Source organism: Chelonoidis abingdonii, chromosome 23 (genome assembly GCF_003597395.2).
Source record: "Chelonoidis abingdonii isolate Lonesome George chromosome 23, CheloAbing_2.0, whole genome shotgun sequence".
In the NCBI taxonomy this organism is placed as follows: domain Eukaryota; kingdom Metazoa; phylum Chordata; order Testudines; family Testudinidae; genus Chelonoidis; species Chelonoidis abingdonii.
Window position 1 is genome coordinate 17187774 of NC_133791.1, and position 13512 is coordinate 17201285.

The window sequence follows — 13512 nt, forward strand, 5'->3', positions numbered from 1 at the left end:
GTGTTCAAATGCCCTGTGGGGAGAGCCACAAGTGAACCCCCAGGGGTTGCTCCAAGGAAAACCTCCCTCCTCCAGGCCCCCGCCCCCACATACACACTGAGGAAAACCTCCCTCCAGCCCCTCATGACTATGTAGCACTGAATGTAGTCCATGGCACAGGGTGCTCTGGGGAAACCCCTCTTCCTGCCCCACGTACGCTTCCCATTCTCTGTGCTGGTGGCACTCAGGTGATGCTCTCACTGGGGTCAACATAGAAAGCCAGGCACAACCCAGTGACCCACTGCCTCCCTACCCTGATACCAGCAGCCGGCCAGCTCGGACTACATTCATGGGACAGTTGCCCCCAGTCCCGACACAGCGCCGCATCCTCACCTCCTGTTGCTGCCGGACCTGCCCTTCGAGCTCCTCCTTCTGCAGCTCCAGCTCCACCTGCTCGGTTTTCAGCCCTTGGACCCGGTCAGCCAGCTCGCTGTTCTGCTTCTTGGCTTCCGAGACCGCCTGGCGGGCAGCGTCCAGCCGCTCCTGTGACAGGAGAGGAGACAGTGATACCCCAATGGCACAGAGGGGCCAGGCTGCACAAAACAGATCCTGGCAAAGCTCCCGGTTTCACAATCTTGGACCAGTTAACCCAACGTTAGCAGGACGGAGCCACCCGCTTGCAGCAAAGACAGTGGGGAGGGGAACCAGTCCCCGTGCTGTGTGGATGGGCAGCTGGCATGGGGAAGATGGTGTGGGACTGAAGGAGGTATCTATGGTCAGGCTCAGTGTCAGCAGTTTCCCCTGCAGCCCCCCCCCGGCCCATCCAAGATAATCTACCAGTGCACCCATCCTGACCTGATGGGAACCTTGGAAAACTCCAGTCCTGGCCCGGTTCCTCTCCCATCTCTGCCAGCGTCCCTCAGTCCTGCTGGAAATCTCTGCCTGGCCCCTGCCCCCCCTACCCCCACACACAGTCTCCCTGCACCTTGCAGCCCCGGGCGAGTCCCACCTGCAGCACTCGGCGGTCATGTTCGCTGGCTGTCAGCGCCTTCTGCAGCTGGAGCACTTTCTCCTGGGTGGCACCGGCACTGGCGCTGCTCTCCGACAGAGACAGGGCCAGGCCCTGCACCTTGTCCTTCAGGGCACTCTCGCCTTCCTCGGCCTTGGCCAGGGTGAGGTGCAGTCGCTCCATGGAGAGCTGCAGGGCATTGGCCCTCGTCTCGCTGTCGGTGACCTGCGGTGGGACCGGCGCAGTCCAGCAATGAGCCAGCGGCTGCATCTCCCACGTTACTATGCTATGTTCACAAAGGCTCTGCGCTCAAAGCCCTGCCCTTAGTGGCAGAGGCCACAGCTGGACGGCTGGAGGGGTGGCCAGCCCCACTGGCGTTACACAAACCGCTCTGCCATCAGGAATCCTTTGGAGAGGAGCCGCCTGCATGGCTGACTAGTCTGGTGTGCTAGGCCACGCCCCCTAGGCAGTAGGCCACACCCATTCAGGATAAAAATGGAGCAGAGATCGAATCCACATCCCAGCTCATGGGTAGGGAGCAGCGGCCTAGTCCCTGGACCATGGTACACACTCACCCACTGCACCAGGATGGTGACCCCCAGGGCTACATAGTCACAGACCCACTAGCCATGTCACTCCCTGCTCCCCGCACTGGGGCAGGCAGAGTTGGCAAAGAGCACCACTCTACAACACAGGGGCACTGCCCGGGCGCCATGCAGCCCAGCTGGGCTGGGAGCCGGGTAGCCCGTCAGCAGCGTGAGACTTTGTGCCTCATCACGGCTCCTTCCCCTCCAACGGCTGGTGCGCACAGATCCTACAGGAGGAGCGGGCGCAGCTGGTGCCAAGGGGCTGCCATGGCCTCTGTCTGCCACGGGGCACAAGCCCAGCCCAACAGCAACGGCAGCGCTACCTGTCTCTGCAGCATGTCACCGCGGTCCTGCAGCACCTGGATCTCCATCTCGCGGTCACTCAGCACCAGCTTCACCCTCTGCAGCTCCCCCTCCAGCGAGCGCCGCAGCAGCTCCAGCTTGGTGCAGCGGCTCTCCGAGGCGTCCAGGATCTCCTTCAGACGCCGTTTGTCGGTCTCCAGCTTGGCCTCGTTGGCCTTCATCTTGCTGATCTTCTCCTAGGGCCCGGGAGAGCGGGGAGAAGAGTCACCAGCCACCTCCCCTCTCCCCAGGCTAAGGGCTCATCTGGCTCTGGGGCCTGACAGGCTAAGTTCAGGGCTCGTGGAAGATGAATGGCATGGCCGGAGTCCTGACCAGGCTCTGCTTCAACTTCCACACCCAGCGCTGCTGACATCCGGCAGTAATGATCTGCAGCCCCCGTGTTAGTCCAGCTCAAGGGTCTCTATACAGCTGTACTGACATACCTCCAATCTCGCCTGCACCACCCCTGAGAGTCTAGTCCCAGCTCAGCTGACGCCCCTCAGTGCCACCCTCCAGCATCCTCCGCCCCCAGCTCGGCTTTCACCTCTCAGTGCCACCCTGCAGCACCCCCTGCTATACCAGCCTGGGCCCCCCCCAGCTCAGCTGATGCCCCTCAGTGCCACCCTGCAGCATCCCCTGCGATACCAGCCTGTCCCCCCCACAGCTCAGCTGATGCCCCTCAGTCCCACCCTGCAGTCCCCCTGCTGCTATTCCAATTTTACATCCCCCTGCAACTCTGCCGACAAGCCTCAATGCCCACCCCCTAGTGTCCTGCCTCCCCCTCCCAGCACTTGGGCCCACCCCGCAGCTTTGCTGGTGCCCCTCAATCCTGACCCGCAGCCCCCGTTATCGCAGCCTTAGACCCCTTCTGCCACTGCGACTCTGCCCACTCACATCAGCCCTGAGCACATCAGCTGCAGCGTAACAGGGACAGAGCGAGCCAATGTGAAATGAACAGTGCAGCCACTCACAAGGGTTCACGAAGCCGCCCAAGGGGCGAGTGGGGGAGCAGCACCCGGCTCTGAGTCTCCATTTGCAGAGACTGCACGGCTCATAGCGAGCCCAGCTGGGCCCCCTTCCGCCTCCAGGCCCTGCATCCCTTCCTCCCCTCCCTTCGCTCTCATTCCAGGCATGCAGGAGGCTGGTTACAATAAGGCAGGAATTCAGTACAGCTCCAGCGCCACACAGGAAGCCCTGGCCTGGCTCAGCTGCTGCTCAATGCTCGGCCAGAGAATCTGTGGGCTCCCACGTCCCGCCGTCACCCCACATCCTGGCGGAGGGTGGGGAACAAAGGCTAACGAACCGCAGTGGGGCTGGCTTCCCCTGCTAGCGTGGAGGGGAGAGGAGAGAGCCAGGTGGTGCAAGCCAGGGCTGAGGGGGGCTGGCAGCCACAGCCCTGGCAGGTCAGCTCTCAGCATTGCAGGTGCCAGCAGGAATCTGCGATGAGCGGTCAGGGCTCAGCACTGGCCTTTGTGAGCCCAAAGCCTGGAAGACGCAGCAGCCTCGGGCCAAAGGGCTCTCAAGGGATAGGGGCGGGGCTAGGAACTAAGCTCTTTGGGGCAGGGATACTATCATGTTGTTCTGTGTTTGCACAGCACCTTGCACAAGGGAGTCCTGGTCCGGGACTGGGGCTCCTAGGTTCCACCACAATACAAATAATAAACAGCAATAGTCAGCGCCAACCTTGGGAGAACCCTCTGCTCTGCTGCCCGGCCTCCTTGCCAGGCGACAGTCCCACTTGCGCCAGAGGCCACAACGGGGAAGCGATGTAGCAGACAGACACCTCTCTGTCCCCAGGGGAGCAGTGGATCAGCCACAGCACTGCCGCCAGCGTGCATGTGGGCCACCAATCCGCCGGCCTCCTCCCCAGAGTCAGCTCAGAGCTAGCTCAGAGCTCCCCAGAGCTGGAAGATCACAGCAATCCTCTATCCCTGGGCTCCAGGGTCAGGCTGGTCAGGCAGGGGTTAATTCCATGCTCTAGAGCAGGGTGCATGGGGGGGTGGTAGACAACACAGGATCCAGCATGCACTGCAACAAGGCCTGCCAGAGCAAGCCGCATTGCATGCAGGGGCGCTGTAGTCTCCCCAGATCACATGTCCAGCCCTAACTCACCTTTAAAGACACAAATCAATCCCCCCTCGCGGACCCGGGAGGAAACATGCAGAAGAAATTAATGCACCAAAAAATGAGCTCAGCAGACGGACCCCAGCAGAGGAAGGCCCCTCGCTCTGCACTGAGCAGGGCATTGCCAGCCCTCCGCTTGACAGGGAGGGTCTCGGTGGTACCCATCTGCCTGGCCTTCGCCCCAAGGGGTGCCCACAGCCCTCCCCCCTTTGAGTCCCCAGGCACAGGAAGTTTTCCTAAGAGACAAAGATGCAGCAAGGTTCCCCCGCCCTTTGCCTCCTGCTTTTGCAAGAGCAGAATGCAGGGAGAGCAGATGTGGCTGGCGCCCTTCCCCATCCTGGGTTCTGGCCCTGCCCTGGGGTTCGCAGAGCATCGAGGAGAGCGCGGCCAGTGGCAGAGACCCCTGCAAGAAAGCTCCCAAGCTGCACGCTCAGCAGACTGCAGTCTTTGGCCTCCATCTGAGCCGGCAGACCCAGGCCCTGCCAGACTGGCAGCCTCCCAGCTTTGTTCCTTAATCCAAAGGGCTGGCTGGCCTCCGAGCCCGGCAGACATAACACACGCAGCCCAGACACGGGGCTCCCCCTGGGACCCTGAGCAAAGAGTTCCACCAGGCAGAGCGGCCCGCACGCTGCCAAGAGCCAGCCCCACAAGGCGCACGCCCACTGCAGGCATAGGATGGAGCAGCCCCCTCTCCAGCCCCCTGGATTTAGCCCCAGTGTCAGCCTGGGGGCAGGGAGTTACTGGAGGAGTCTCACCCCTCGTGCCCTGCCTGTTGCCCAGTGCAGCTCAGCAGATCCAATACCCCGCTGCATCTCTTTCCCAGTGCCTCTGAGAGGCTTGCAATGGGCATGGAGCCCCACAGCCTGACAGATCAGGGGCAGGCAGCTTTGTCTAGGGGACAGGGTACCGGACTGGGACTCGGAAAACATAGGTCTGATCCCAGCTCTGCCACTAGCCTGCCGGGGGATCTCGGTCAAGTCACATCCCTTCTCCTCCTATGTCCGTCTGGTCTATTCTGCCTGTAAGAGATCTGGGGACAAGGAGTGTGTGTGAGTGCGAGTGTCCATGTGTGTGTGTCCGTGTCTGAGTGTACACAGGTGTATGTCCATGTCCATGTATGTGTGTGTCCGTGTCGGTGTGTCAGCGTGTCCATGTCGGTGCGTGTCCATGCCTGTGTCCCTGTGCGTGTACACATGTGCCCATGTCCATGTATGTGAGAGTCCGTGTGTGTGTGAGTGCCTATGTACATACACACGCACAGCGCAATGGGGCCCTGATCTTCATGGGTGCTACGGGGAGGTAAATCAGACATCAGGCAGGCAGATCGCGGTCCCATTAGCAAGCAAAATGAAGCCACTTCCGCGTGGATCTGAACCTTGAGCCACACTCTATTCCACACCAAGCTCGCAGGGAGGGGGGTGCCCCAGCCACGTCAAGCCTAAGGCCTGGTCTACACGAAGCAGCTTACCAGTGTCCACACTCCAGCCGTGCCCCCCACCCCCCGGCTCTTGTCTCCCCACCAGGGGCACAGCCGTCAACTGGACTCCAGGCCTGGATCTCCCCACTGGAGGCAAGAGGACCCAGGCAGCTTTCTCCCGCTCCCAGCTGGCGAGAAGACCAGGAGGCAGCTAGGCTCCAGGCAGGGAGCTGCATGGGTTCCCCACACTGCCCCTCTTCAGCTGGGGGAAGCGCTCCGGTGAGGACACGCACCACCGACAGTGTGGTCATCAGCCACCGTAGTCATTACACAGGTCGACTTGAGATTGTAGCGTAGCCCTTTCCCCTAGCCCGCTGGATGAGCGCAGGACTGGCTCCTACTCGATATTCTGAGCTCAGAACGACACTAGGACGCGAGCGGCCGTCGCTGGGGCTGGGCGACATTCTAATTTTCAATAGATACCCACCATCCCGGCTGGCGAGAGGGGTGCAGGGCAGGCGTGGTGCTGTTCAGGACAGGCCTGGAGGCTCAGACGGACCACGCAAATCATCCCGTCAGTGGGGTGCCTCCATCATGGCTCCTAGCAGCCCCCACTTCCTGCCTTTCCATGCACAGCAGCAGCCTTGAGAAGTTTTTTTCTGCCAGCCCACTTGTGTGGAGCAACGGCCCAATGAAGATACTGTCTCCTAGAGGTGATCCCAACAGGAGCCCTGCAGGGAGGGCATTCCAGCCAGGAGCTGCAGGCACCAGGCATCCCCATTGCAGTCAGCCCAGGCCATCACACAAGGCATTCGCCACCCACCAGGGAAACTGAGCTGGGAAAACTCAGCTCCCTGCCCACCCAGGGTGAACTATGGTGAATCTCTAAGCACCCATTCCGGGGGTGGGTGGATCAGGCTGGTATTCAGAGCCCACTGCAGCCAGAAGAGAGGCCCAGCCTATGGATGGGTCACTGCTTCCCGAGGGGAGAAACCTAGCGCTGCCTAAGCGAAAGGGAGATCCTAACCCTAAACACTCATTGTAACCCCCAGGGGCCCCGAATGGCCTTGACCTGCCCCCCAATTCCGACCAACGAGCGCACACAGAACTCACTTCAACCTGTCTGAAAGGCCTTGTTCCCCTGGTGTCCTCATTTACCTTCTCTACGTATTTGCCTTCGGGGTCCATTCCTATCCCTGATCCGTTAGAACCTGCGCCCGGCCCCATGTACCTGGGTGGTTCGCCGGTCGCTGTCTGCCGACTGCAGGCTCCGCTCCAGCGCCGTCACCTTGTCCATCAATGCCTTGCGCTCCCGCTCGTTGCGGCGGAGGGTCTCCTCCTGCAGCAGGAGGGCGGTCTGGGCGCTGCTCAGCTTGCCATCCGCGCTGCGCCTCCCTGTGGCAGAGAACGTGGGCGCAGAGCCAATGAGGGGGCATGCGGGCACTGTGCACCAGAAGCCAGCGGCGAATAGGAGGCACAGGGGCCTGGGTTCTAATCCTGGCTTTGACACTGTTGCACTGCAAGATCTTGGGGCAAGTTCTTTAAACCCTCTGAGACTCAGTTTCCCCATCTGTAAAATGAGGCTAGTGCTTGCCTACCCCAGAAGGTGAGGGAGAGAAAATCCATTACTAATAAAGATGTGACCTGCTCACTTTCAGAGCCAAGTTTTACTATGCAGCTTGAACCAACACTTGTCCCTGAAAGGGTCATCTTCAGTACCTGCGTGGGGGCTGCCTTTTGGAGTCTCAACATATAAACCAGGCAATAGCCAACTTCTTCACACGGCGTGGGCCACATCTCACAGCACTGGGCTGGGATCCAGGAGAAGTGAGTTCAGTTCCCAGCCCAAAGCCAGACAAAGAGGGAATTTTTCGTAATATTTTTATGAATCATAGAATATCAGGGTCGGAAAGGACCTCAGGAGGTATCTAGTCCAACCCCCCCATTCAAAGCAGGACCAATCCTCAACTAAATCATCCGAGCCAGGGCTTGGTCAAGCCTGACCTTAAAAACCTCTAAGGAAGGAGATTCCACCACCTCCCTAGGGAACCCATTCCAGTGCTTCATCACCCCTAGTGAAAAGTTTTCCTAATATCCAACCTAGGACCTCCCTCACTGTAACTGAGCCATTGCTCCTTGTTCTGTCATCTGCTACCACTGAGAACAGTCTAGATCCATCCTCTTGGCACCGCCTTTCAGGTAGTTGAAAGCAGACTACCAATCCCCCTCATTCTTCTCTACCACAGACTAAACAATCCAGTTCCCTCCGCCTCTCCTCATAAGTCATGTGCTCCAGCCCCCTAATCATTTTTGTTGCCCTTCGCTGGACTCTTTCCAATTTTTCCACCTCCTTCTTGTAGTGTGGGACCCAAAACTGGACACAGTTCTCCAGATGCGGCCTCACCAATGTCAAACAGAGGGGAATGATCACGTCCCTCGATCTGCTGGCAATGCCCCTACTTATACAGCCCAAAATGCTGTTAGCCTTCTTGGCAACAAGGGCACGTTGTTGACTCATATCCACCTTCTCGTCCACTGTAACCCCCAGGTCCTTTTCTGCAGCACTGCTGCCTAGCCACTCGGTCCCTCGTCTGTAGCAGTGCATGGGATTCTTCCTAGTGTGCCTCAGTTTCTCCCTGTACTTTCCATTGTTACCGAGTGGGGGGGAAGGATTGTGACTGCTCTCAAGGCAGACTACGGGTATCTCTATACTTAAACCACTGCCGCTGCTCCACTGTATCGCTTCTGTTTTGGGCAGGTCTGCACTGGAGAATTACTTTGGTATGTTGCTCAGGGGGTGAAAAATCCACACTCTTGAGTAAGGTAGTTATTCCAACCCATGCGCTAGGGCACCCAGTGCTATGTTGGCAGGAGAGCTTCACCGCCTCTCGCAGAGGTGGATTAACGATGCAACAGGGATGCAACTGCACCAATGCAGCCTTTTAAGTGCAGACTTAAGCGCAATGGGGTTCTCCCATTGGCACAGGTAATCCACCTCCCCAAGAGGCAGTACCTAGGTCAATGGAAAAATTCTTCTGTCCACCTAGAACTGTCTACACCAAGGGTTAGGCTGACAACACACCGTCAACCAGCGGAACTCTTTGCCACAGGATGTTGTGAAGGGCAAGACTCTAACAGGGTTCAAAAAAGAACTAGATAAATTCATGGAGGTTAAGTCCATTAACGGCTATTAGCCAGGATGGGTAAGGAATGGTGTCTCTAGCCTCTGTTTGTCAGAGGGTGGAGATGGATGGCAGGAGACAGATCACTTGATCATTGCCTCTTAGGTTCATTCCCTCTGGGACACCTGGCATTGGCCACTGTCGGTAGACAGGATACGGGGCTAGATGGACCCTTGGTCTGACCCAGCATGGCCGTTCGTATGTTCTTCGTTATGTTTCTTAGGGGTGTGGATTTTTCACACCCTGAGAGATGTGGCTATGCCAGTGTAAGTTCCCACTTATAAACCAGCCCTAAGAGACAGACAGAACCGTGTGCTTCACCTCCCAGTCTGGATGGGATGAAGAGAGTCGTTAAGGAGCTGCCTGAAACTGACCCAGATCAACAATGGGTCCAGAGAGACAACACAAGCGCCATTGACTTGTGAATAGACACTCAGTAGGCTGGACACTCCGGCCAGCATGGGCCTGCCTGGAGACCGAGCTGTGACCGGGAGAGAATAAAGGGCTGATTTCTGGAAGAAGCTGGGAACTCTCAGACCAGGGAAGCAACTAAGTCAGGGAGAGACAGAGCCTGAACACGGAGCTCACTACAGCTTGGCTGGTGAACTGCGGCTTGACCAGAATGGACAATGCTTTACCCTTTATCCTCTGTGCTAACCTAAGGCCTTCCTCTGCTGCGTTCCAGCCGGCTAATCCACTGCAAAGACTGGCTGGGGTGCATTCATCCCCAAAGAGCGCGCGCGCCCCTCCCAGGAGTCTCTCTCAGTGGGGCTCGCTGAGCAGAGCTCATGGCATGAAGCAGGAGGGCTGGAGCCCCATAGCTCAGTCTAGGAGGCGGTGCAGGCTCCGGCACACTGGAGGGGGTCCTCCAAGAGACAAAAGCCGGGGTGTAGCCCGGATCCTGTGGATTTGTGACAGTGACACAACATGTCTTGCTCCTCTCATCCCTGGGGAGATGATAATACTGATCGTCTGCCCCCAGCTCTTTGCCTGGGCTATTTAGACTGGAAGCCCTTTGGAGTAAGGGCTGAGTCCCACTACCTCTGCACAGCTGCTAGCGGGATGGGGCCCTGATCTCAGCCGAGTCCTCTAGTCGCTACATGTAACAATAAGGACCAAGTGGTTTCGAAGCCCCATGTAAAAAAGTTTTAGCCTCGCCTTGTGGTTCCCCCTCAACCAGGGAATTCATTTTGATGCTAAAATAAAGCTTGAGAATGACTCGATCTGTACAGCTGGATTTAAAAATGGCCTCCTTCCCACTGAACCTCAGAGGAAAGGTTTGAGGGGCACAGACCTGGGGAAGGGGAAAGCATGACACCCATGAAAGGGAAGACGGCAGGGAATAACCAAGCATCCCTGAAATGCTGCGCAGTAAGAACAGGGCTCTGGAGCCTGGGCAGAGATCACTGTCTTCTGAGCTTTCCTAGCAGATGAACTTAGAGAAAGGAGGAAAATGGATTGTCCCTTGTGGGGGAGCAGCCCAGCAAAATGCAGAACGCCAGATCCGAGACACCAAATCCCAAGTGTCTGGAAATCCGCAGTTAAGGGTTAAACCTTCGCTCGCAAGCATCGGCAGGGGGCAGCCATACTGAGCAATGCCCAGGCTCTGCTGGGCGCTAGTGGTTCAAACCAAAGGGCCAGTATTTCCTAGTGTTCCTTTCATTCAAAGTGATCCCCAAAATGATATACAGGGATCCTTTCACCCACCACTGAAATGCAGCCACCTCTGGGGCGGGGCTGGGGGGGTAACAAGCTGTTTAAAACAGAGCAAGGCAGCGATGCACAACAATCTAGTGCTCGATGCAGACGCCACAGTGACACGGTGCAGCTGCATGGGAGAGACGGCACACACAGGCTTGGCTGGGAGGGGACTCCGTGAAAATCTTACAAGCCTTGGCCTGGAGACTTGCTAACAACCGTCCCCTACCAGGCTGCCTTGTTCTCTGGGGCTGTTCTTGCATTTCCAACAAAAGAGATGAGCTAGGATCTGCTGCATGTTGCAATGGACCTGCGTGCCTGCCAGATGTGTATAACCTCTGCACGGTAGCCCAGCCCACTGGTATCGGGGCATTAAAGCACCAAGTTTACAAACAAAAGGTACCACTGAAAAACATTAAAAATCCTGGAGCACCACTGGTAACGGCACATAAATTACCATGAAAAGACAGTGTAAGTAGGGGCTTCGAAGAGTGGGCTCACTCCGCCACTGGCCTGGGGCAAGTCATTTCCCCTCTCTGTGCCTCAGTTTCCCCCTCTTGAATATGGGGCTATTAAGACTAACCTAGGGTAAGGGGTCGTGAGGCAAAATGCATCCATCTGCACCCCGAGTGCTTTGAGAAGGCCCTAGAGATGGGCCACTCATTATTATGCTGGGCACAGCACTCACCTTCCTCGCTTTCAGTCACAAGCTTCTGCAGCTGCTGCACTCGGGTGCTGGCGCTGTCCTGCTCGGACTCCATCTCGGCCAGCTGGCGGGTCAGGCTGCCCAGCTGGGCCCGCAGATCATCCTGGATTCGGAGGGGAGGGTGACACAGGAGGGGGCGATCAGCAGTCGGGAGACTCACCAGGCCGCTCGCGCTTCGGGCGGAGCAGCGTGGGCAGAAGTTTACCCCGTCCCCCCCACACCGGTACCCGCTCGCGCTGGGTCTCCCGCAGCTCTTGCAGGAAGTCCCGGAGGGCAGCCCGCACCACTTCAGGGTCGATATCCGCCACCAGCTGCTCGCTGCGGCTGGGCGAGAGGGCACGCTCCGGAGACAGAGGGCGCGAGCTGGGGCTGCGCTCGGGGCTGCCCGCCCGCGGGGTGGGGCTGCCGCGCCCGTCCGTGGTGCTGTATGCGTTGTCACCTGGGGGAGACGGGCACAGGGGAGAGATGATGGGCCCCGGCTGGGCTCGCCGCAGAGCGGGAGTTAGCCCCATGGGGAACCATCAGGCAGGGAACAATGGGGAACCCAGCGCTAAACCCCATTAGGGTTTTCCTAGTCCCTGGCTCTGATCCCACAAGAAGGGGGACACCTACTGGCAGGAAGAGGGGCTGCAGCCTGGCCAGAGAAGACCCTCTCCAGCACAGCAGGGCCGCAAAGGGCCCCCCATCCCACCCTGAAAAGCTCAAGGCAGCGAACAGGGAGGAGCTGAGGGAGAAGCCACCAGACAGGTGTGAAGAGCAGTGCAGCCAGGGTCCGGAGGGAATCCCAGCCAGCCATTCAGTTCTACCCCACCCTCCTCCAGGCCCTTCCACCTGGGCATCCCCAAGCACTTTGCAAGCACCAGGGATTTATCTTCCCAACCCCACTAGGGCACCAGGGGCCTACTATCCCCATTGCAAAGAGTGGGGAAACAGGCAAGGGCAGTGACTTGACTAAGGCCCCATGGCAGGGCAGTGGGATGGCCAGGAATAGGACCCAGGAGTCCTGGCTCCAGCCCACTAGACGACACTCCCACACAGCGGGGCACTGAAGACAGCAAAGCCCTCAAGGTGTGGGGAGGAGAGAAAGGGACCTCTTCAGGGCTGCGTCCGAGGGCTCTCCTGACCTGTTACCTTTGGCAGGGGAGAAGAATCTTTTGGGGGAGCTGCTACGCCTCCTGATGGCTGGGCTGGGGGCCCGGCCGCCCCGGCTGATGCCCATGGTGCGCCTCAGGGCGGAATGCAGGCTCCCCAGTTTGAACTCCACGTCCCGCTTCAAACCCTCCACTCGAGCCAGCTCGGCCTCCAGGCCATGGGCGCGGCCCTCGGCGGCGCTCAGCCGGAGGCTCAGCTCGGCCGCCTCGGCCTGCGCATTCTCCAACTTGATCTCCAGGTTGCGGGCGTTGTCCAGCAGCTTCTTCTCATTGCCGCGGGCCTCCTCCAGACTGCCCAGGAGGTCCTTCTCCCGCACCCGGAACTCACCCTCCTGCTCCGACAGCTTCCGCTGCAGGTTGTGGAGCTGGGGAGACAAGAGCGAGGGTTGAAAGGCATTCTGGGTAGGCAGAGTCAGGCCAGCGAGAGCACACGGGACCGAGCGTGGCACAGCCGCCTCCGCGCGAAAGCCACGTCCTCCTGGCCATGTGGCTACTCCAGAAGGACATGGTCTCCACCCCTACTGGCCACTCCCCTCCATTTTATCATGCAGGTGGGACAGGCAAAGAAGACCAAGGAGGAAGCATGTGATCTCTCCGTCAGCTTGAGCTCAGCCAGAAGTTCTGGAGACAGGAATTACTGGGGAGGTTCTCTGGCCTGAGTTACACCGGGCTTCAGACTACAGCGCCGTAATGGTCCTTTCTGACCTTAACCTCCATGAACCTCCTTCAAGTTGCCCTGGAGGGATGCATCTGCTCCACACGCCCGGGCCATGTGGGCAGTATACACCATGACCAGTCCCTGAGGCGGCATTGTGAGCAAGCGCTGGGTGGCTAACAGGAATGACTAAGAGACAACTCCACGCTCACCTCCTTCCTGGTGGACTCCCTGCTGGCTTCGCTCTCCACGATCTTCTGCTTGAGGCCGAAGGATTCCCGCCGGCTCTCCTCCTCCCGCTGCTCGTCCAGTGCCACCCGGGCCTGCAGCTCGGCCACCTCCTTGTTCTTCTTGGTGTTCTCGCTGTCCAGCATCTTGATCTGGGGGCACCAGAAGAGGGGCGGGAGAAGCACATGACTGTGCCCCGTGGACAGGGGAGGCGCAGCGCAACAGAGAGGCACCGAAGCTGTTCCGGGCCAGCGAGAACGACAGCTCACCCCAGGGTCAGAGAGGTAGGGTCCTACACACCCACAGCCCCTCCTGAACTACAGATGCTGGGCCCTGTTGCATCGACTCTGCTACTCCAACCATGCAGGTTGCATGGCCCCTGAGAGGCCCACGCCCGCCTACCCTTCCAACCGCGAGTCGTCAGCGTGGGCTCG

The 13512-nt window shown here is 58.8% G+C and overlaps 1 protein-coding gene across 1 annotated transcript in view; it reads right to left on the reverse strand.

The window, feature by feature from the left end:
- The window catches only part of CROCC (ciliary rootlet coiled-coil, rootletin), a 107620-nt gene that overhangs the window by 11381 nt on the left and 82727 nt on the right, over positions 1-13512 (reverse strand). The window contains exons 27-34 of the mRNA XM_032787576.2: positions 13063-13230; positions 12176-12560; positions 11272-11483; positions 11027-11147; positions 6690-6853; positions 1899-2114; positions 989-1213; positions 373-522 (exon numbers count right to left, since the gene is read on the reverse strand). Coding sequence (XP_032643467.1) covers positions 373-522; positions 989-1213; positions 1899-2114; positions 6690-6853; positions 11027-11147; positions 11272-11483; positions 12176-12560; positions 13063-13230 — 1641 coding nt within the window. The remainder of the gene's footprint in view (positions 1-372; positions 523-988; positions 1214-1898; positions 2115-6689; positions 6854-11026; positions 11148-11271; positions 11484-12175; positions 12561-13062; positions 13231-13512) is intronic.